The sequence below is a fragment of the Tinamus guttatus genome, unplaced genomic scaffold, assembly GCF_059628265.1.
Source record: "Tinamus guttatus ecotype Peru unplaced genomic scaffold, ASM5962826v1 Tinamus_guttatus_pri_ptg000356l, whole genome shotgun sequence".
Classification (NCBI taxonomy): domain Eukaryota; kingdom Metazoa; phylum Chordata; class Aves; order Tinamiformes; family Tinamidae; genus Tinamus; species Tinamus guttatus.
Window position 1 is genome coordinate 2,044,086 of NW_028288890.1, and position 22,788 is coordinate 2,066,873.

The following is a 22,788-nucleotide window of genomic DNA, read 5'->3' on the forward strand; positions in this document are numbered from 1 at the left end:
AGCCAGAAAAATCTGTCCCTCCAAATGAGGCCAGCTCCTTCTCCCTCATTAAGAGTAGTGCACACATGGTGACAGATGGGCAGAGACTGATACCATCAATATGGGAACTGAATAGATTTTCTTTGCTCTGCTGAATTTTCATGAAAATTCTGCAAGGTTGTCCTAAAACATGCAAAAAATGCACGCAACACTTTGAATTTCATCCCCACCAGACATTTGTCCACATAAAGTACACTACAGCAGAGCAAAACGAGTATCCTCGAGAAGATGGCAGAATCGGGACAATTTGTAAGGGTTTTGGCTCAACATTAAATCATTCTGATAGAGAACAGCTACCCACGCCACAGTTAGCTAAGTGGGTACTACCAGCCTCCTGCTTTCAAAAACTCTCAGGCTATAAAAACCTAAAAAATGGTAAAGCCTTTAATGGAATAGATAAATTTATCGTGTTTTTCCATGTGAAGCTCATAGACGGTAGAACAAGGAAGGAGACAGGAGTTGCAGGAAGCGGATTCAGAACAGATGTCAGGAAGCATTTCTCAGGCTTACTGATAGATCAAAACCATGGGGAAGAGCGCACGGAGAATGTAAAGCCAGAGGTAAAGGGGTCACTGGGGAAGCAGTTAGATGATTCTGCTCCTGTGGTTTTAGGAACGTGACACTGGGATGCAAAGGAGCACGCTAAATATCAATGGCAATGACTGTTCTGCAAATAAACAGCTGAAAAAAACACAAAATTCTTATTAAGGCTAAAAAGGCTGCCTTCTGTGTCTTAACATTTATTTGTTTCCGTGCACTAAGTGATCCACTTCTCTCTTCTAATGTAAGGAGGGCTGGGGGTGCAGTGGGTAACTTCACAGGGCGCTGTAAGTGTCCCTGGCAAACCAGCCATACCAAACACTGGAAGGAGAATTAAAGGTTTTAAAACTAAACAGGATTTTCTGTGCCTTTTCCACTTCTGCCACTTCACTGCATATCCATGGTAAATATGTTTTGGTTTTTGTTACTGGCTTTAATTCTAATGGTGGCCACGCTCTGCATAAATGAATCTCACAACAATGAGAGTGAGAAAAAGGTAAATTACATTTCAGCAAAACTGTGATCAACTAGACTAAAATGTCCCAGAGACTGGAATTCAATGGCATTCTGAAGAAGTAAATAGCTTTTATGGTGCCTCTCAGAACCACAGAAAGCTTATATTAGTAAAACCCAATATTGGTGTGTCAGTCATCTGCTTGAAAAAGTGCTGAGCACACAGCTGCTCCTTACTTTGAGTGTGCTGTTCTTGGCAGTGAGCTGCTGCTCCAGCTGGGAGATTTGGCTGCTGGAGTTCTCCCGCAGTTTGGTGAGGCTGCCCTGGAGTCTCTGGACGTCTTCTACGAGCTGGGCAATTTCCCGCTCCTTCGCAGCCAGTTCCACTTCCAAGCTGGACCGTGTTAGCACCTCGATGGCCTGCTCCTGATGGGAAAAAATTTAATATCAAGCCACACAAACAAAGGCAACGAGCTGGAAGGAGGGGCGGTTAGGAAAGGACTGAGCATGGCACGGGGGACAGAAACCACTTCTAAATCTGGGAATCTCTGGATGCGGCCCTGGAAAAAATCAACCCCTTCACTCCTCGCGGTTACTCTTTGGCAAAATGGGGATAAGGGAGGGAATAAATTTCCCTCTTTTGTAAGCGTACTGGGAAGGCACCGCAGCAAAAGTCAAAGGGCTCTATTTAGCCCTATTCATTATTCATAGTCCAAGTGCGTTGACAACTATGAAAATCTGTGCTTACAAAATATTAATCTGATAAAATATTCTGAAGTAATGGAGCAGAATTTCTTAATCATGAACAAAAGAGACATGTGCCTTTGGCTCTTCATATATATGCCACTTATTTCAGGCAAAATTGTCAAAAATTGCCACGAACTGCTATGAGGAACTTGCTCCTTGCATGAAAATTGCTCACTGTTACATTATTGCTAGCAACTAAAGCATCTCCTCCATGGGGAAGGGGCACACGTGACAACTGTAAGATGAGGGCATTCTCCCCTAGGCCTCCACTTCTTGAAACTTCCTTCCCTAAATCAGGATCTTTCTTCTACTTTCCACAAAGAAGGCTGTGAAATCTGTCCTCAGGACTGAAACATTCCCACCAGACTGACCTTCCAGAAGGGCACAAAATAAGGGGGAAATAAATAGAAAGGTGGTGGTAAATTCAGGAAAGATAATATAGACTAATTGCACTATCTCTTTTGTATGCATTTTGGATTAGGAGATCAATAGCTATAATGCATTGGAGGTTTGTGAACCTTTCTTCCACGAAGAGGGTAAGGAAATTCTTGCGTGGATCTAGGGAGCACCAGCTAGTCCAATATTTAACACATAATCCATTAAAAACTCTAAAAAGCTCCTTACAGAGGTTAATGGCTTGTCCTCTCAAACCACCAGGGAAGTAGGAAAGAATCCCTTTACCCCACGGGAGATGCTGATAGCAAATACAGCTTTACACCAAAGGTGAAAGAGCTGAAAACTTAACCCACTGATGCTGTCACCCAGGCAATTTCCATACAATTCAACACAACACTGCAGCAGATTGAAACACAGCACATCCCCTCCTTTCTGGGGAATACAGGCACAACTAAACACCTTTTTCCCCTATCCTGTAAACAGTTAGCTTGATTCCCGGTGACTACGTAGCATTGTGCCTCTCGGAAACGGCATGTACGAACAGCAGTTAACAACCCTCTCCTATTACCCTGAATTATACTTTTAACTTGAAAAAACCTCTAATTTGCTTGCATGAAACATCACAAGTTGTATAATCATCTGCTGCTTATGCCTATTGAGAACAGAACATAGAGTCTGAAATAAGATAGATAATGATCATTTTCATCCTGCAGAAGTTGTCATATTAAATATAAATGAAGTGCAGAAGTACTATTAAATACAAGACAGACCTAATGTTAAAATAATGATAAGACTAGGACACAAGATAGGAAGAGGCAGGTAATTCAGAGTTACAAGTGATATTCAGGCTTTTTATTACGGACTTTTTTCTTCTTTACAGCCTATGTCTATAGCTTTTGACTTCTCTGAGAAAACACTGGGTCATATTAAAAGCAGACAGAACAGATCTAGAGGATTTATGGCTTGTTACTCCTCTGCAAATATATTTTAAAGGCAACTGTGTGTGTCCCTGATACCAGTGTCAAGACTGCACACAGCTCACAGGAAAACCCAAGGATCACAATATTTTTTGGTTAAATTCACTGCTTAGAAGTAGACCTAGTTTTATTTGACTGCATATTTTCATTTGAATATTCCCATTTCTCCTTTGGCAAACAAAAACCAGCATAATCTGTATGCTCATCTGTGATACCTGCTAACGGAGACCCGCTGGAGCCCTCGAGAGCGCTGGGTGCCCGGCAGCTCCCCCCGGCCCAGAGGCTGTGCTGCCCATTCCCAAACTTCCAGAGGTTTCATTTAGAAACCTTTAGAAGGCAGCAACCAAGCAAACCTTTGGGAGGAAAGGCTATCTTCCCAGTTCTCTGAGTTTCTTCTATTAGATTTATTGTTGTATTTCACAGGAGAGAAATATTCATGGAAAAATAGAACAGCAGAGAATTTCCTCTCCAGCTCCCTTGGAAGCCACATGCTGGGAACAGCATGTGCTAGCAATGGGCTTGGGCTAAACTATCTGGGGGGAGGTTAATGAACACCCTCATCCCAAAGCGTCAGCCCTTCACCCCACGCTCATGGCTGGTGCAGTGGCTGTTCAAGGCACACATGCTATAGGGTATTGCTCTTATTTCTCCTCTGTTGAAGCTCTTAGCAAGCCAAAATAATTTCTGGGAGTTGCTGCCATCTGCCTGCACCCTGGCAGCTGAGGATGACCGTGCACCACCGTGGTGACTAAGGCGCAGGGTGATTCCTGTCCCTTGTGTGGTCTTTTGCAGCCTCAACCATCTCAGTAAGTTTAAAACAGCAAGGCACAGCAACACCATCCCAGTTCAGTTTATTCTTCCAAACCCCTCTTTTTAGAGCTGTGAGTGTGCATCGGAAGAGCTGTACTGCGGGAATGCCAGAAACCTGTAAGAGTCAGTAAATATTTTCTCTCACCACATCAGGTGCCTTCTGGATCTGCGTCGCGAGTTGGAGAGATTTGTTGGCTGACGAGAGCTGCTCCCTTAAGGTCTCTGCCTCTCTCTGAGCCACCTCTGCCCTCTGAAGGAAATGAAAAGGGGTGAAAAGAGAAAGTACATTCAGTTTAACAACTGACAATTATTACAAGAACATTCATCAATTCATGCCTGACTGAATATAATTGATTTCCTAAACACTCAACCTAATAAATGTTAGAAAAAAAACATAGAATGTGATGGATTTTTATTTTAAACAGTACAAGGAAGAAATAATTGAGCGATTATGACAGTAATTTAACGCTAGGAGCAAGGAATCCCCTGCTGATACTAATGCTGCGGCCCACTGAATTTCCCAGACTGAATAAATACAAGTGGAAATGGAGTCTTTTTATTCAATTTCTTTCCATTCTCATAGACCAAGCAGATTTTATTGCAAGGTTCCTCATGGGAGTAATTCTCAGGGGTAAATGCTGAATTAAAAGATATTCTGACCATTCTCTCTAACACACATACAATGTTGTGGATTGTCTTTCTTCAGTAATTATTTCCCCAAACATGAATTGGTAGACTCTGTTCTTTCAGCAGGTCTATTTATTCAGCAATATTTAACCCTGAACTGACAATTTTGCGGATCGGTTACTGACTGCTGAGGTTTTTATACAGTATCTGATAAGCCCGTGACTTGGCCACTAGACAAAATTGCCATACAAATATCAAATGATAACAGGAAGGTAGAATTCTGCGGAAAAATTTTCCATGCAGGAGCTTGGGTGGAGACAGGTGGCTAGTAACTCCAGGCAATTAATAGAAGCTAAGTGTTTTCCATTACTGCTTAGTAGTTTTCACTAGGAAAAGCGGAACAAAACCTGGTTATTTATACCCATATATACGCCATAGGGTCTAAAGGCTTTTTTTTTTTGAACACACGGTTTATCTCCTGGAGTAATTACTAGTTCTCACCTGGGCTGCTCCATGCAGCCTTTTCACGTTTGGCAGGAAAAAATAAAGAAAAACCAAAAAGCTAAAAACAACCTTCTATTTCCACTTCCGTGACGTGCCAGCTCTTCCAAACCCATGAGCTACTACTCATGAAGGCCAAAACTTTTATTCACTATCACCTATCCTTTACACCGATGTCTTCTTCCTTCCATTATCGGATAATAAATTCACACTTCTGTCTTTAAGGCACCAAAACCTCCCATATTCTGTGTGTCAAACTCCTCTCTCTTTCAGTGAATATAAAGCCCTATATCCCTTAGTATGTGCATGGTCTCTGACTTCTGCACTAGTCAGGCATAGGCTCTGCCTGCATGTTTAATCAATCAGTAAACTAAAGGTAATCAAATCCTAAATGCATCATCTGCGCTATTTGCTCACAACATTATATTAAGTGATTTTGCAGAGGTTCTACAGCATTAATTAAAACGCAATTGTAAAAAGTCGAGCGACGGGGCTCTCACAATGAGAACACAGGACGCAACCTACTGTGCGCACAAACAAATGGCAGCAGCATTAAAAAGGCAGACCAAAATGAGAGAAAGCAATAAAAAATAACAACAACTCCCCCCAAAAAAACTAAGCCAGCATTTCATAGCGAGAGGAATTATTTCCTCTCATTTCATTTGCTATGTATGTGAATATATTGATCTCATAAGTGCTAAGGAACTACTGCAAAGCAGGACAAGTTACTACACTGCGGTACTTGCTCTTGCATCTCGTGTTGTGTAAGTAATGGCTTTTGCAGCCCTGAGCGATTCTGCGGATGGCTTCCATTCACAGCAGCCCTGTTTGGAGAACCTATTCCGTTTGCATGCAAGGAAACCACAGAGGATATTTCTAATAGATGTTACATCTGCATATACAGTAAGCTGTCAGCTGCCCTTTCTACACAGGCTCCCTAGCCAATTCCCAACACCTGTTACAATCCTGTGAATAATATTCAGCAAGATTTCAGAGTATGTTTTTTTAAGAATAAATCAGCAGAAACTTTGGACAATTCTGCTTGGAAAATACTGGTCAGTTTTTCTTTTTTTCCCCAGAACATAAGCTTTCTAGAGTCAGAATTATATACATTTTCAGACCTTCGTGTGTGTCTTCAGTGAATGCCTTTGGTTTCAGAAAGCATTTTTAGGTACTATTGCAAGATTAATTATAAATTACACACAAAACCTGTTAAAAGAATGTTTTGGTTTCAAAACACTGTGCTTTGAAGTTTTGAAAGCCAAGCCAGTCCTGCCCGCAGGTCCAGTCACCCCCTCGTGCACTCTGCTTTATGAACTGCGTAGGAACACGCTGCTTGCTTTTTTCCAGCGAACCTCTCACTCCGTCCAGCCCCGCGGATGAGCATTTGGCAGTGACTGACATTTTGCTTTATCCTCTCGTTCAGCGTGCGGCCTCCGCGGCTTACGCGCTGCAGCCTAAGCCCGTCCTCCTGTGACGCCAGGACCGAGCGCTTCCTGGGCTTGGCTTTGCCCCTCTGCTACCCTGGTGCTTTGGCATAAAAACCGCGCGGAGGAACCAGCAAGGAATAACCCCCCCAGCTCGGGAATGCCAAGAGGGGGCTCTTCTTGGAGACCCCCCCAACAGCCTCCTCCGGCCGCTCTCACCTCTTGCTGCCCTTGTCCCTGCGCGCGTTTCGGTCGCTGCTCCTTCCTGAAAGCTTCGCAGCCGCTACCTCTCCTTCGAGCAGCACCTGGAGCAGCCTCACAACACCCACCGGCTGCCAGGGCTTGTCTTATCCCGCTGCTTCCCTCCTTCCTCTTTTGCCTCGCTGGTTTCCTCAAAATCCCCTTCCCTGCTCCCTGCCCACCTCACTGCTCCTCCTCGCGCTCCATCTCCACACACGGGATCTGGTTCCTGCACTTCCACGTGGCCCTTGCCCCCGGCATCCTGCCCTCCTGGGCCATGGTGGGACGATGTCCTCTGCGCCAAAACAGCGTCGCACGGAAAAGCGAGAAGCCCGGCTGGCTCCTGCGCCGCCGGCCAGCGCCGCGGCGGCCCGCGGAGCGCTCCGGACAGACGCCGACATCAAAGCCAACAAATTCAAACCACATTTCTCCTCATTTTTTTTCAGACGTTTCCACGACAGCCAAACTTGGGGCTTTTTTTTTTCGCTACTCGAAGTGACAGAAGACGCAGTCCGGAGAGAAGGGCCCATCCTGCCTCATCCGGCGCCAGGGCACTATGGCACAGCAGGCCGCTCGTCCGAATGGCAACTGGCTCTTAACATGTGGCAAAAAGCAGATTTTTTCCCCTAATCTTGTTCTTAGAAACGGCTGAACAATTTTTCTTGAAACAACAAAGAGTGTTCAGCCAGGCAGCCAATGTGGAAAACAGCTAAAAACTAGCAAACTCACCCAACTTGGAGCCACTGGAAAGGTCAAACGGCCTTTACTTCCTATGATCCCATCCACTTTATTTAAGAAACACATATTTCATGTTAGAGTTGCCTTTGATCATTCAGTGCTAAAACATTTGGTTTGTTCCTACTCAGCCTCCTACAAACTGCCTAGCAGACGGGTGATGAGCACTGCCCGTGTCTCTGCTTGCCTCTATCTTGAATCCTCTGTTAACACCTAATGCTGCTATCGTGCCTCGGTCACCATTCCTCCTACTGTTCTATAGCACCAGTAATCCAGCCGAGAGTCCCTCCCTGCTAAAATAAATATTCCAAAATACTTCCATTCTCCTTAATGTCCTATGTAAATATTATACAGCTAATAGTGAAGCCAGTAGGTCATGATCATAACGTTGCCATGTGCTTACCAATTAAAAAAAAAAAAAAAAAAAAGGAAAGCTTTACACAATAGATCCAGGAAAATTATTCTCATTGTTTCCTGACAAGATAATGAATAATGTGAACCGAGTGCTCCGCTTCTTACTGTAAAATGTTAATTTGATCAAAGACCAGCCATGTGAATAGAGAAATGAGATGCTTACAAGCAAAACCTAGGACCTTTCCCTTGAAAATCCAAAAGTCAAACTATACTTTCCTATTACATCCTATCTACCACACAATACACGGCAAAATCTTCCTATGGGCTATCAAAGTGTATATTATCACAATAAGTTTTTTGAAATTAATGAGTTCAATTATGGTAGTAATTACGACACTTGGTTTTAAGCATGTTTAGCTTGCACTGCTATGCATAGGGCTCCTGCACAAGCTATGATTTTCAGAGTATAAGATCAATTAAACCCCTCTGGTTCTATGTGTTTTACAAAAATTTTATCATTGGAGATATAAACATTTATTTTAAAACTTTCGCTCTCCCTAGTTTCACATCACAACAGTACAGTAGCAGAAAATCTGTGACATGAAAGACTCTCCAAGGCTCTGGCACCTATTCTTTCCAGCAATGGAGAATTACGTAAAAAAAGAGGGGAGGAAAGAAAACCCAACAAACAGAAGAGGTTGGGCTGTCTTCATTCCTGTCTTCAGGCTATTGTGCTTTCCTTTCCACATTGAAAGGCTGCCAGCTAAATATATTCCCAATTGAAAGCCTGGTATTTATAGGAAACTCCTGTGTTTGCATGAAAATATTAACCATGTTTTGTCTTTTCCACGCAAGGATCCCAATGCCTTTTATAAAAGTAAATGTTATTATTCCTATTTCACAGATAGGGAAATTAAATCACAGGATTAAGCGAATGACCTCACCAGCAGATAAACAGCAGTCAGGGGAGCTATGGCACAAGGCTCATTGCAAAGGCAGTCAGAAATAAAGCCCAGTAACAGGTTATGTGTTAGCCTTGGTGCAGGTGAAGGCAACATACCCAAATGAATACCTTTCATCACAGAAACCTGCAAACAAGGGCTGCTCTGTCACTTGTTTTGTTAACGTTGGAGGGTCTGGGCAAAACCTGCTTCTGAATTGCTCTTTTGCTGCCGACATCCCACTGCGCTTGTGTAGCAAAGAAGTGAATTTATTCCATCTGTTGCTCAAAACGTATTTTAAAGCAATCTCACTTAGTGGGAATATATTTTCAAAAAAAATTCCAGCGTGATTAGTTAAAGATAGAAAGGGACTATAGCCAATGAAATGAAAAAAGTCTTGAGAAGAAGATTACAATTAAGAGGACCTCATTAGTCTTTGTTTCTACTTCTGCAGCAGACACTGCTTTATTTATAATTATTATGCATTATATTATGTATATTTATGTTTTCCAGTGGCGGTTTGGTTCAAAAATGGTTAAAATCATTAGGTCTTTCTCTACAAAGCTGAAAATCTGTAACACGACCTTTCTTTGGAGGATATGGTATTGACCCAGCCTAGATTCTCTATGAAACTCCTAAGCTGCACAACTGGGCAACTCAAGACAAAATGTAAAAAGAGAAGGACAATGCATTGAACAAATTTATGTCAACTGTGTGTGACTGTTTACTGCCATAAACATTTATAAAAAAGTGCAAACTTTCAAAGGTACAGAAAATAGCCAATTATATATATTTATATAAAATATATCTTCACACACCCACGCTAACTGTTGTACATGCTGCAAAGTACACTGGCGCTTCATTAACAACACTGATTGGAAATGATAATATTCTGGGAATCAAACGATAAAAAATTCAAAGATGCTGTATCCCAAACTATGATAAATCATTTATTTTGACAAGTAAGGGTAGTTTAGTTTTAATTATTTATTATTATACTTCATAGCATATCAGAAAATATGCAGTGATTTATTGTGCAAAATGAAATCTTAATAAAACAAGTCCCTTCCCCAAACTACCGGATGATTAAATCTTCATGGAAACGTGAGCGTAAACTCTTAGGTATTTCTGGTAGTTAGCTTGCAGGTTATTAAAGTGAAAATAAACAGCTCCCTTATTTTAACTTCAGTCCTCTACTGCTACCAAGCCACCCAAGGAACCCAGCTTTGGGGATTAAGAGAGAAACAGGGAGTTTGCAGCTGACACGCAGAGCATTTGGCTGCTAAACAAGCGGGGCTACGGGAGCAAAACCCGTTGGGCTGCCCACCCCACTGAAGCCCCATGCTATGGAGCTGTTGAGGACATCTCTCTCTTGCAGGGGATGTTAGTACGCCAGTCATTACTACTCCCCCCTGTCTGTCTGTACCTCTCAAGTCTTCAAAATTTGAAGTCTGGAGTCTTTAAGGTCTTAAGTCTTTACAATTTTCTCTCATTTTCCACTCTCACTCGCTCTGACCATGATTCCAGCTCTGGTTTTCCTGGCGTGGGGCGCCCCACTGGCCAGCTCGACCCCTTCGTTCCCATTAGTCATTTATAGCTCTTTGGCCAAGATTATAGTTTGGGGAAAATTCCCATTATACTTCGAGTTAATGATACAATGAAGAGAAATCCTAACTTTGTTGTCACTGCCCCTTTTTCTCTCTGAGCAGAAAATCACAGTGCTCCCTGATATTTAGAAGTAATTATGCCCAAGAGTCAATAATCCCTTTTAGGGATGACAGTGCAGGGGCAGCACACAAACAAGCCCTGAGTGCTCCCGCATGAAACGACTTGAGGAACAGAATGAAGAAAAAGCAGCAGGACAAGAGTGGTGGTGGAGCTGGGAGCTGAAAGGATGATCCATGGAGCTGCCACGTGCCACCCGGCTGGACATGACTGGGGGAATCACCTCCTGCTTGGCCGCCCTGCCCAGAAAACTCGATGAAAGTCAAGAAGATATTCACCCTCTTGTCACTGCACTGACCTCAAACCAGAGAAGGAAATGGTATTTCCCACCTGCCCTTAAGAATCTGAAGTGTGTCATCACATAAAGCAAAGAAAGTTCAGAAATCTCAACTATGGGTTTAAGAGTCGCAGGAAGGGAGAAGAGGGTTTTCAGGAAATACCAGTTATTTAAAAATTTCAAGCAAATATAGCTCATATCCTCAGCAGAAGCATGTTTGCTGTTCCATGGATTTCTCCTCTGAAATACAGTGCATTTTGGGCCAGTGATAATTTTGGAACAGCAAAACATCACATCAAAATCAGCAAGTTAACTTATTTATCCTCCAAGGAGGAATCATGCTGAGCATTACTTTTGAAAGGTAGCCTTAATAACAGGGAAAAAGTACTTACTGAAACGGTAAAAGGAAATGATAATCTATTAGATACACAATTATGTTAAGTACTTGTTTCTGCAATTGTTACACTTAACTCTGATGCAAACTCACTTTCTGACCAATGCAACGGATTTGATTTCTTCCAATTTCTTCCATAAAGTGAGGCAAACTGTAAGAAATGCTGCTTATCTTTTGTAAAGTGTTTTATAAAGGGAAAACATCAAACAAGGCCAGTACTATGGCACAGCTCAGCACGCAGCGGAGCTAACCCACCTGCCTTGCTGCTGCTAGAAAGAGGCAGTCTGGTTCTTCCACAACCGATTTTTCTCTTTCTTTTCTTTTTTTGCCAAGAATAGAAAAAAATGCACAAAAAATTAACGTCTGCCCCCAAACCAATGTGTTTTGGCAGTGCCAGGAGCAGCACTGTTGCTGGGAAAGGTCCCTTGATTGCCAAAGTTGGCACGAAAGCGAGGGAAGGCCAGGAGCAGGCCAGGATATTGGAGACACGGGGAAGGGCAGGTAGGGACACTTCTCCCATAAGCCATGAGCTGCAGGGGCACTCCAGTGCATGTTGAATACAAAATGCCTGGTTGAGGTTTCTCTACGACACGATCTCCAGTTTCCCCATGAAGCAATCCATATATCACGGGGCAGTTCTGCATGTCTGACACATCCCCATCACCTCAAACAGTCACTCGATGTGCAGAATGGACCAAAAGAGCTGCTTGGTTGGGTGGTATTTTTTAAAATCTTTTGCTTTTAAAGTTTCACATGATGCCTTGCTTTCTTGGGAATGTGTGCCCTGTTAGGGAACGCAGCAGAGGGCTTTCAGGGACAACTTCCCAAATTAGTAACCACCAGAGCAAATTAGAATTCTTTGTGACACAGTCTGATTCAGCCTGATCCAGTCTGATCTCCTGTGTGACACAGTCTGATCCAGCCTGAACTAAAATGTCAAGAAAACATATTAGAAAAATCACCAGTGGTTTTGACTTGAGTCAAATCAGAGCAGAATTTCCAGGTGACGAGAGAGTCCCAAAGGCGAGCTCTGCCACCAGGTCAGGGACCTTCTCACCTCCTGCAAATCCGCCAGCTCCAGCACTAGGGCAAATCTCCCTGGTCAGCATGAATCTCCTAGCACTGCTGCTACAACTTCACTAGCAAAGAGGAGGAGAGAAAAGGGAAGAGCAGCAGCAAGAGCCAGAACCATGGATTCCCCATGGTCCTTGCCCCCAGGAACCACCTCATCGCACCCACTGCCCGTGCGCGGCTCTCCGTGGTGTGAGGACACGCTTAACCCCATATAAACCTTGCAATGTGATGTTCAGCTGCTGACATCAGCTTAGTTTGAGTGGACCTGGCTGAAATAATAGACCTCAAAATAGAGTGTTTTTGAGCAAGCCACTTCAGATCCTCCAAAAAAGGCCCCCCAAAAAGTGTGCGAATCCTTGAGATGCAATTTGAGTATGCCAGTTATGTGCATATTCTGATAGGGGTCAACAAAGAGCATTTAGAAAAATAAAAAGAAGAAAAACTGTAATGGGGAACTTAAATTATTAGAGAGTAAATATCTAACAAGAACTACTCTACTGTGCACGCAGTGCTTGAGGAATATCCCTGGAGATCTGTACTTTCACTAAATTTGCATATTTTCTTACTCTTCACAGTAAAGACTGCTAAGTACATATAAACAAATTCATGAAATCCAAAAGACAAGGGAAAAAAAACGGTACTTAGAATTTTTTTGAGAAACTCTTGTAAAATCCTACCTGATTTGCTCTTTCGAGGTCTGTCATGATCATCTCAATTTCATCAGCCCTGGGAAAACAAGAGAGCACAGATACTGTTAGCACGTGGTGAACAACGTCTGCTACAGAAGTCCAAAGCATTGTGCAGCCGTAACATTCGTACTCAAACCAAGCAACTTCCAACACCATTTTAAGGGGACACAGTAAAGACTGATCGACTTTGCTGAAATCCTCATGGGTTTCAGAAGTGCTGACCGGTTGGTAAGTCTCCAGTTCCTTTGCCCATTCCCTTTCTGCAACGCAGCAGGCACATCGGTAACTCAGAATATTTAACAGGTCTTTGAAGACCTTAATCCCAGACCTTCTGCAGAAGGACTGTCTTCATCTTTCCTAAATGTAAAGCAATAATTCTGAAGAAGTCGAAGACTATAACTCTTCAATCAACCACTTGCATATGTGAATACAAAAGTAGTCTATTATTCTTCTTTTTCAGTGTAGCTAGACATTTGGTTCTTAATTCTACTAAAAGAAACCATGAGGTCAAAGATATAGAGAAATTTAAATTATGCAGAAGGGTTTTTTTTGGACACTGGGTACACTCTACAGAGCTGAAGAGGAAAGTCAAAGCGTTGAAAACTATATAAACGGTAAAAGAAAGGTAGCTCCATCATATATGTGTGCTAGGAGCCAGCTACTAGCCATGACCCTGCAAGAAACCCTGCATTTCTAAGACGTTCCTCACACAAACAGATCAGATCTTTAAGCAGCCTCTTTCATCACCATGTTAATTACAGGCAAATATTGCACAACTGTATTTTCACCTATGAAAGACACCAGAAAAAGGGCCTACATACCAAAAATGTATGTTCTGTATCAGTACAGTAAGCCATATTACTTCTCCCTAGACGCTTGCCTGTGTTACATCTCTAGACCATATGGATGCAATAAACACCATCCTCATCTCCCATGAACAGCAGCTTTAACCAGCAAGTCCTTTTGCAACCTGCCAACACCATAATGTGTGCTTTTGGTTTTTAATCTGTAGCAGATCATTATCAGGAAAAGCTGTGAAATATTGGAATTCCCTTCTTCTGCTGATGCACAAAAGTCCACTTTTATTTGCCATCCCATGGAAGATCCATTTTTCTACGCAGGTGTTTGCGGGGAAAGGTGGCTAATTGAAGCACACTGGGGGCAGGCACTCTCGATATCGGATTATTGCATGGGATACTGACTGCCTCTTCAACAGCATTTTAGGTTTTTGCACGCACACTTAGGGAAATGCAATAAAAGATCATAATAAGTAAATGTGCATATATATAAATTAATGGAAAATTATTTTTAATTATAGCCTTTAATGTTGTCGGGGCAACATGAATTGCCTTTTGAAAAATCCTTTGGACAATAATGGAAAACAGATTAACATGTGTTTTCTTGTGTAGAAGAAGCTAATGTGCTCTTATACTGGAAAGAAATCATGCGCAAGATGTTTTCAATTAATAATAAATAATACGCATTAGTTACCGAATCAAACGATTGCTCTTCAGGCAAATAAGGACTCCAAGCGTGCAGGGACTAATCAGGAGACTAACCTGGCCAGGTTCTCAGGAGCCCACGCTAACTTTTTAGATCTGTCCAGCCTAGTTTTGAAACAACGCCTTTTGTTTTAGGCTCCAGCCCTAAAATTCCATTCCGTCTTGTTAAGCCGCAAATGGAAACTGAAGCATTTCACATGGAAAAGTTGTCCATGAGAACATCAAACAACCCCATTACGCTTCTGTAACGGAGTCCGACAGAAAAGAACATGCTAAAACACTGCCACATATTTCCCAGCGCTTTACAAATATTTTTAGGCATGATGGTTTAAGGATCCTCTTTATATAAGCTCCTGTATTCAGGTTGAATTTATATGTGGATGCCTCAGGTTATATGGAGCCACTGCACGACGTCTGGATTATGTCACATGCCGCTCGGGCTGGAGCTGGGAACGTCCCATTCCAACGTGACGGTTACAGCTTAAATGAATCCAGTTTTCCTCAGCTCCTTTGTGGAGCAGGGTTTGGGGAATAGGAACAGCCCTGCCTTTCGTTCCCAACAGCAGCACACCAGGGTCGGAGATCAGTCAAAGGCCTTAGAAACTGCATGACCTGAGAAGACTGATGGGCTCAGGAGCACAAAATCAGGACACAGAGAGAGGGGAAATAAAAGCTATGCTTTTTGGAGCAGAAGAGCCATTTTTCAGTCTTTTGTTCAAGGAAAAAGCCAGGGTGTAAGCAAAGCAACAGACTCCACGATGCAGAAGAGAGGTGGGCAGAAGTATGAGGGGGTCGGTGGTCACTGAAGGACCCTCAGCTACCTCTTAAGGTCACAGGGGCAAGTTAAGGAAGCCAAGAATAGGGAAACAGATGAGCGCAGCTCATTTAAGTCTAATCTGCAAACACCTTAGCAACTTCTAGACCTTACAAAAGTCTATTTAGCATAAACACCTGCACATGGGAACGGTGAGCTGAGAGGGGCTACAAGCAGGACAGCAGAGGAGCACTTGGCCAGGGAGAAGGTGCAATGCTGCTAGCAGGACAGGAAAAACAGATTGAGACCAGAAGGCAGGACAGGGCCTGAAAAATTAGGTGCAAAGACTTAAAACAATTCTGCGTTTAAAATGGACACGAGTATTCGTAGCGGTATTTGTACACCATTTTTGCTGGGGTCAGAATTTAACAGATCTATCACAGCATGGCTCCGTGCAGTCTATTACAAAAGAGCCACCGAGGATACAGAACATCATGAAAATGGCCCTTCTGCCCTTCAACGTGCACAGATCATTCTGACCAAATCCAGCTGAAGTGTCAAACTGTAGCCAAAGGCAAAATCGCCCCCTCATGCACTTGGATACAGCAGCTGGCGGCTACAGAACCCCTTTTTGCTTCTTCTGCCTTGTTTTTCCCCATTTTTTCTGACACGCCCAATGAAAGGAAGGGAGATCTCCAAAACACTTCAAACAAAACATCTCCAGCCCAGCACTTCGCGCATCCAGCTAGGTTAATGCTGCACCTAGAAGTGCTACCTCAAAGTACAGTAATGAATTAAATTCCTCCACGTTCATCCTTAGCACAAGTGTCAACAGCATCCACAGGAAAATTCAAGAGGAATTCAGCTTTTTCAGCCTAACAGCTCAACCAGCACATCAGTAGCTGGCACTCGGCAGCCTGAAGTCGCTTATTTGAGAAGATCTCTAATAGTTACATTCACCACTTGCTCAGCAGAAGAGTTTATTACAAAATCAATCACAGCTCTCGTACGTCACATGCCCTTGCAGAGGCTGCACTGCTGCCTGGTTTACGAAGCAGCCAACTTGTGCTATTAGTTTTCACCTAAACTCTGACGGGGACCTTGACGAGAGCGATGGCCAAGCTGAGCGTCCTGGGGTCACCCCATGCAAACCCGTCACCTCTCAGAGCTGCCCATCTTCCAACTTCCTCAGATCCTGACTTGGCTTCCCGGGATGGCCTCGCTTGCCCCGTTCCCCAGCACTGGAGGGCAAGGCGGGCAAAAACAAAAAGGAAATTTCCGTCTTGCTTTCTATGGGCACAGAAAATCAGGGTATTCAGAAGGGACAGGACTTTTTGCTAAGTTTCTGCATTGCAACAGCCAGGATTAATGCCACTATTTTTTAGGGTTTGTCAAGGCTGCGCTTCTAGCTGCATTACCTTGAGTTCATCCTAAATTTCAGCACTTTTGGGCTAAGGAACTTGACATTCCCGTATGTATCCAAGCGTTTAGAGCTACAGCAGAAGCATCAAGAAGTCAAAAAAGGATCTAAAGCTGCTGCAACACCACAGTCACCAAGTGTGCTGCTACTGCCTTGTTTGCTGCTGTGTATTGAGTGAAAAACATATTATAAATTTAACTTTAAAAAGATATAAGGTTTTACCAGTTAAGCCTTTGATAACCACATACCAGTTTACCTTGATAATCACATGCCATCCCTTAAAATAAAAGAACTTAAGGGTTTTTCAAAAACTTGTTGAACAAAACAAGAAACACTTGTTCATTTGAACTCCAGTGGGGAATTTGAAAGCATAGACAGGCTCAGTTTTATTTTTAAGATCAAGATAACCAACTAGGTTTAAATAGTGTAACAAGCACAGCAATTCCAGAGTAGGTAAAACAGAAATATATAACTTGTTTTTTTCTAGATAGAATTAAACCAGCCGAAAAACTCCAAGCCCACCAAGCTACTGAGTTGCATGCAAGGAGAATCTGGATGTTATGACCAAAACGCAGCCGATTCGACTCCCCTGCTCAGCCCCCAGCTGAAGGCGGCAGAGCCGATTCCTTGTCATTAACACGACAAGCGAGCCGCTTGCCAAACCCTGCGGCCCCAGCCCCGGGACGTTGGGACTTGGTGGACCTTGGAGGAAACGGCTCTTGGATTCCTTGGACGTGGAAGAGGGAGAAGCTCAGACGACTCGTTCAAAACGGCACTTCACTAACGGGGCACATTCATATTTTGGCTTCACAAAAAATAAACAGTGTTTTTTTCCCATGTGGTTGTTTTCTTTAAAAACACCTATGAGTTGACTGGGCAGAGCAAAGGGTATATGGAGCCACGGGGGTTGTTAAAATCTTCTAATGACTAAAACATTTACATCCTCACTTTCAAACTAAAAACATACGTTACCGGGTAATGTGTGTTTATGCTTAAAAAAACATACTAACATGCATCTGCTGTCACCACTGGGGCAAGACTGAGCAGAATTTGGTGGGATTTGGTGAACATCCTCTTAACACCAGAGGCAGTATAATCCATCATTTTTATGCTACAGAAGAAACTTGGGGATCTTGGGAAGAGATGTATGCATAACTGGGAAAGGGGAGAATAGAAACAGAAGGGACAAAAAAATCAACAAAATGCAGAGTAAGTTTTTCTTAAAAAACGCAAAGTAAGTTTCCATCAGGAAAGCTTCCCGGGTCTGGGATCACTGAAACACCTGAGAACTGCCTGTTGCTTCACGAGCCTGGGAAATCCAGCATTTGAATCTTCTGGTTTTTCTTTAAATAGAAAAGAAGGATGACGAATTTCCTACCCATATTCAAGACTGTTTATATACTGTGCCAAGAGGATCTCTTCACTGATCCCTGTATCACAGGGACTCCAAGGGAAGGTGTAAATACTGTTAGCTTGGCTCGTTTCTAGGACGTATGTACAGATATCCAAACAGACTTTCTTGTAAACTCTCATAAAGCACTAGAAGGAAGGCAATATATTAAAAAAATCAACTCTGTTTATGTTTGTAGTGATATTTGTAATATGTATGACAATTTAGGCATTTTTAGAATTCATTATTCTAACAAACACACATATGAGATAAATTCCCATTTACTGCTAACACAACCTCCAAAGTCACAGCCACAAGGGTCGGCCAAAAAAAGAAAAAATAAGTTATTTCATAATAACAAGTATAGCCCGTCAAAGTGCAAGAACTAATACATGTTTTAGTAGTAAGTTCTCAAATCTACTTTTCAAATTGCAAGAGCTATAGGTTAATATTTTCTTTAACGGCAACCCTCTAAGGATCTTCAGATCAGATAATCCTTTTTCCAATGTCATATAAATCCAGGCCTCTTGTAAAAGAATTTCTCTGTTCAGGGATTCATAAATCCAGCAACTTTAGTAATGAATTGGGTGTTTCCTCTCCTAGGAACTCCATTGAAGAAAAAAATCCCCTCTCTGTGAAGCAGTGAAACACTGAAGGTTTTAAAGGGAGAGATCAAAGCAGCGCTGGTTTCAGGTGCTGCGGCGATTACACAATACGTCAGCTGGATTAATCTGGAGCACGGCTAAATATCCCGTGTACACTGTGCAGGACCCTTGCTGGAGTTATCCCACACTAAATCAAATGCTTCCCCTAGCAAAAAAGACAGACTCCATGCTAACTTGCCCATGTTTTTTATACATTTTGTCAGAAATAGAGTTGTTTCCCCTCCTTGGGAGTCCCGTGTCAATGCAATACACCGCATCCTGGTTCAACCTGCAAAAAGTAAACTCAGTCTCTTATGAGGATTTCTCCTCAAGCACCTCGGTTAGCATCCTAAGTCCTGGGATCAAGCAGCCCCCCGCTGCAGGTGTGATCTTCAAACAAACCATGTCTGACGTGTTTGAGAGATGGCGAGGGATTGCCAAATACTAATAAAGGTTAAAGAAACTGCTTGTAAAGCTTAAGCTATTGAGCAATACTTGGATAAAACAAGACAAGATTATCATCTTGATGGTTAGAAGGAAAAAAAAGACCCTATAGAATTAAACTGCCTTGACTTTTTTTAAAAAAATAAAATTTTAAAATTTTTGAATTTTTATTTTTCACTGCGTAAGTCAGGATTTTAAGGGTAAGAAAACCTGTTTTGAAATTATAAAGTTTTAAACACAATAGGAATTATTGTTATTCTCGCAATACACCAGGGAGGAGCGTTTCTGAAGTTCTTTTTCATGTTTAATTTTTACTCTGCTGCTGCCCGAATCCCACCCACATTAACGTCCTGCAACCAGGGCTGCCCCCGGGTTTGCAGGGAGAAGCCTCGGGGAGGTGCACAGCGCAGGGCAGCCTCTTGGCACAAAGCAGCATTTCCACGCGGCATCGTGGCCGGTGCCCGTCCGCACCGCGCGGGTTCTGAGGGTCGACATAAGACGACACAGATGCCGCAAACTCTCTTTCTCCTGGTGCTTCTTATTACAAATCGAAAGAGCTCGCTGCAATTCCCCTCTCCTGACTTCGGCTGATTCAATAACATATCAGAATTTAAACACAGACACTCCTCCCTCTCCCTCACTTAAACACAAAGCGCATCAAAAGCAGGGAATTACTCCTGACTTGGCCTTGAGCAGTCAACATGATGTCAATTTTACATGTTTTATAAAGCAACAGCATGTAGAAAGCAACTCAAATGCAGGTCATATCAAGAATGTGACCCACAGAGCAATCAAAGGCTGCCTGAAACTGTCACTCAAGGTTCAATCATCTTCTTGCAGGAAAAATGAAACATCTGTGGCCCAGAGAATTAAGTTATGTATTGCATAATTCATCTGGTGCCTGCCACAGCAGCCATTTTAATGCTCTAGTGATAAACATGTTTGATTATTTTTGTTTTGTTTCCCGTTGCCTCCATGGTACTTCTATTTATCTATCCGCATTACAATGCATATTGCAGATAACAAATATACAAAACAGCGTTCCAGTCGGCTGATAAGATGCGGGAAATCAGCAGTCTTATTAATCACATTAGGATGGCACCATCATTAAACCTTATGTTCGCTGTAATTGTGCTCATTTTGCTTCTTTGGGGTTCATTCTGCAGTTAGATTTGATGATGAAATCCTCCTTTCCTGGGCACCCAAACAGCAGCTTCTGAGGCCTTTTTATTAGAAAGCTGCCTTCTTTGAGCGCAAAGCAAGTTGCTCCCCATTTCCTAGGTAATTCCCTCCCCTCATTTTCTTTGATCCTGATGGAAGCAGCAGGAAAGAGCATCGTATGCCAGTTAACACAGGAGACCCCCTCTCTTGCCCAATTTTTCTGTTTGTGCTCCCCGCTTTGAGAAACTTTAACCTAAAGCACCCCTTGCCAGCCATTCTGAGCAAAATGTTCAATATAAAGCAGCAAATTTGCACCATTAAAAGAACAGATGAACTTTGTGGGAGCAGAGCTGTACTCTGAACCACTTTTGCAGGTTGTGTCTTGGATGGAGCACGCACCCAGCCCGCAATGCTCCGCGCGGAGCGAGCCAGCGGGGGAGACAACACGTCCTCCTGCAGGCCTGAATACAAGTGAAGCCCTGTTTCCCACAGATTGCTCCTATAAAGCTATTAGAAAGCAGATATTGCAATAAAACCAGCTCTCCCACCAGCTTTGTAACAGCCCCCATCGCTATGTCTTCCTGCAACATTCCCGGGGCATTCCCTCATCCCCTACACGTTACCTTTCCACTTCCCAGTCCACAAAGGGAAACGCTGAGCACCGACCAGCAGCTGGACAGGGAGTGCTGCTCTGGGAGCGCTCGTGGCCTCCCTCTCCTACCTGCTCCCTATTCTTACAAAATTCACCAGAAATCTCTGTCTGGGAGACCTCTAATGCCATTAATTTCCGCAGAAATAAATCCCAGCTTCCGAGTCTATTTGGGAGGGAATTGATGAGCTGCAAGCTGATCAGCAAGCGGCCGGGCAGCAGAGCAGGAGCTCCTCGAGTTTCATTCCCTTCGAAAAGCAGTGCCTGGGCTGCGTGTGAACCTGCTCCGCCGGGGCAACACAAAAACCCTGCTCCTCAACAGCAAAAGCCTTTGCTTTTGCTTGAAAAAGGGTATAATGAAGTATAAGAAGGGAAGGATTTACTCGAAGACCACCTCTTAACCTACCAATTCTGCTGCTCAACAACTCGCAAAAGCTGTTTTATGATGTTTTCTCCAAATATACAATAACAGGGGACAGCCTGGGATTTGCGAAGGTATCGTACTTGCAGCAATTCCCTTATTTTCTATGGGTGGTGTTGGAACAGATCACTTATCCAAAATTAGATACATTAATTAGAGGCATGCTAGGTATTGTTATTTTTTACTGGAATGACAGACTTTAAACCAGCAGGAAGAGTTGTCTATGTTTTGATCAACGATCCTCTAAGGATACACACAAACACTTCCATTTACTCAGTAATGCCACTGGACTTGCAAGGCGTAAAACACGCGTCCTGGCCCACTCAAGAGCATGGTTTTGCTTTGTGCTTTTCTATTTTTTAGGAGTTATCATGTCAAACTTGAAGAATTACTAAGGCTTTTATAGCAGATATATCTGTATGTTTTTTTTTCTTTAAAGAGAAAAAACCCACCACTTTTCTATCGCAATAGTTCATAACTTATTCTAGGAACATCCCAGCTTCATCATTAGGAGCTTCATTAGGGGCTTGTTCCAGAGCAGTTCAGCATCTCCTGTTGTCCTTAGCTGCAAAAAGAGCTGGGACCCGTTGCTATTTGGAAGAGAGATATATTAGCTGGCTACAAACAAAAATAAACTATATGTATTTTACTTAGAGAAAAATCATTCAAGACAATCCTCCTTGGCAAAGAGAAAAGAACAACCCTAGGTCCTAGCACAAGCCCTTGGAGGACAACGGTGCAGTACTTCTTAATTTAAGCTTCTACAATTTTATTTGCAGCAAAACTTTTCGAATTCTCTACTTCCCTTTCTACATTCATTTAGCCTTTAAAATACTGCTAAGGTAAAATAGCTTCAGGCTTGACTAATACTGTAATCTGTGGTACGGAACTATTTGATTATTCTGTTTCAACAGTTGTAATAACTGGTTTAGTATTTCTGCAGAATGGGAGTGACTGTGGAAATAGTCTTCTGTCACTAGTGATAATTCCTCCATGTTTTTCTTAAATCTAAAGATGTGCTGATGTCAGAAATCTCTTTGGTGGATGAAAATCTTTCCAAAATGTAACAACCAGCTGTAGCAGAGAAAAGAGGGAAAATAATATAGATTCACTTCTTAAATTTACTTATATTTTTAATACAATTGTAACTATTAACTAATGGGTATTATAGGCATAAGATGAGAATTTGGTCAAAGCGATGTAACAATTCACATGGTTCATTCTGAAGTTTCCCCCTTGTTACCTTTGAAGTAAGGCCACCCCACTGTCACATACACAAAAAACAGGGCAGGGGAAGAGGAATAGGACAGGATGGGATGGACAGTGTGCATTTATACACTGTAAAGGTCAGGAATTTCATCCAAGGACATTTTTCTTAAATCTATTCCCAAAAGATTCAATAATGAAGTCCTTGGCTGGCCATTAAGCTTTTTATAGGATCATCATGCAGGGTGCAC

General features: G+C 42.7%; 1 protein-coding gene across 6 annotated transcripts in view; it reads right to left on the minus strand.

The window, feature by feature from the left end:
* Positions 1-22,788, minus strand: part of CUX1 (cut like homeobox 1) — a 236,915-nt gene that overhangs the window by 74,999 nt on the left and 139,128 nt on the right. For all 6 annotated transcript variants that reach the window (XM_088530092.1, XM_088530090.1, XM_088530089.1 and 3 more), the window contains exons 9-11: positions 12,935-12,983; positions 4,108-4,212; positions 1,270-1,458 (exon numbers count right to left, since the gene is read on the minus strand). In XM_088530092.1, the coding sequence (XP_088386218.1) occupies positions 1,270-1,458; positions 4,108-4,212; positions 12,935-12,983 (343 nt within the window). The remainder of the gene's footprint in view (positions 1-1,269; positions 1,459-4,107; positions 4,213-12,934; positions 12,984-22,788) is intronic.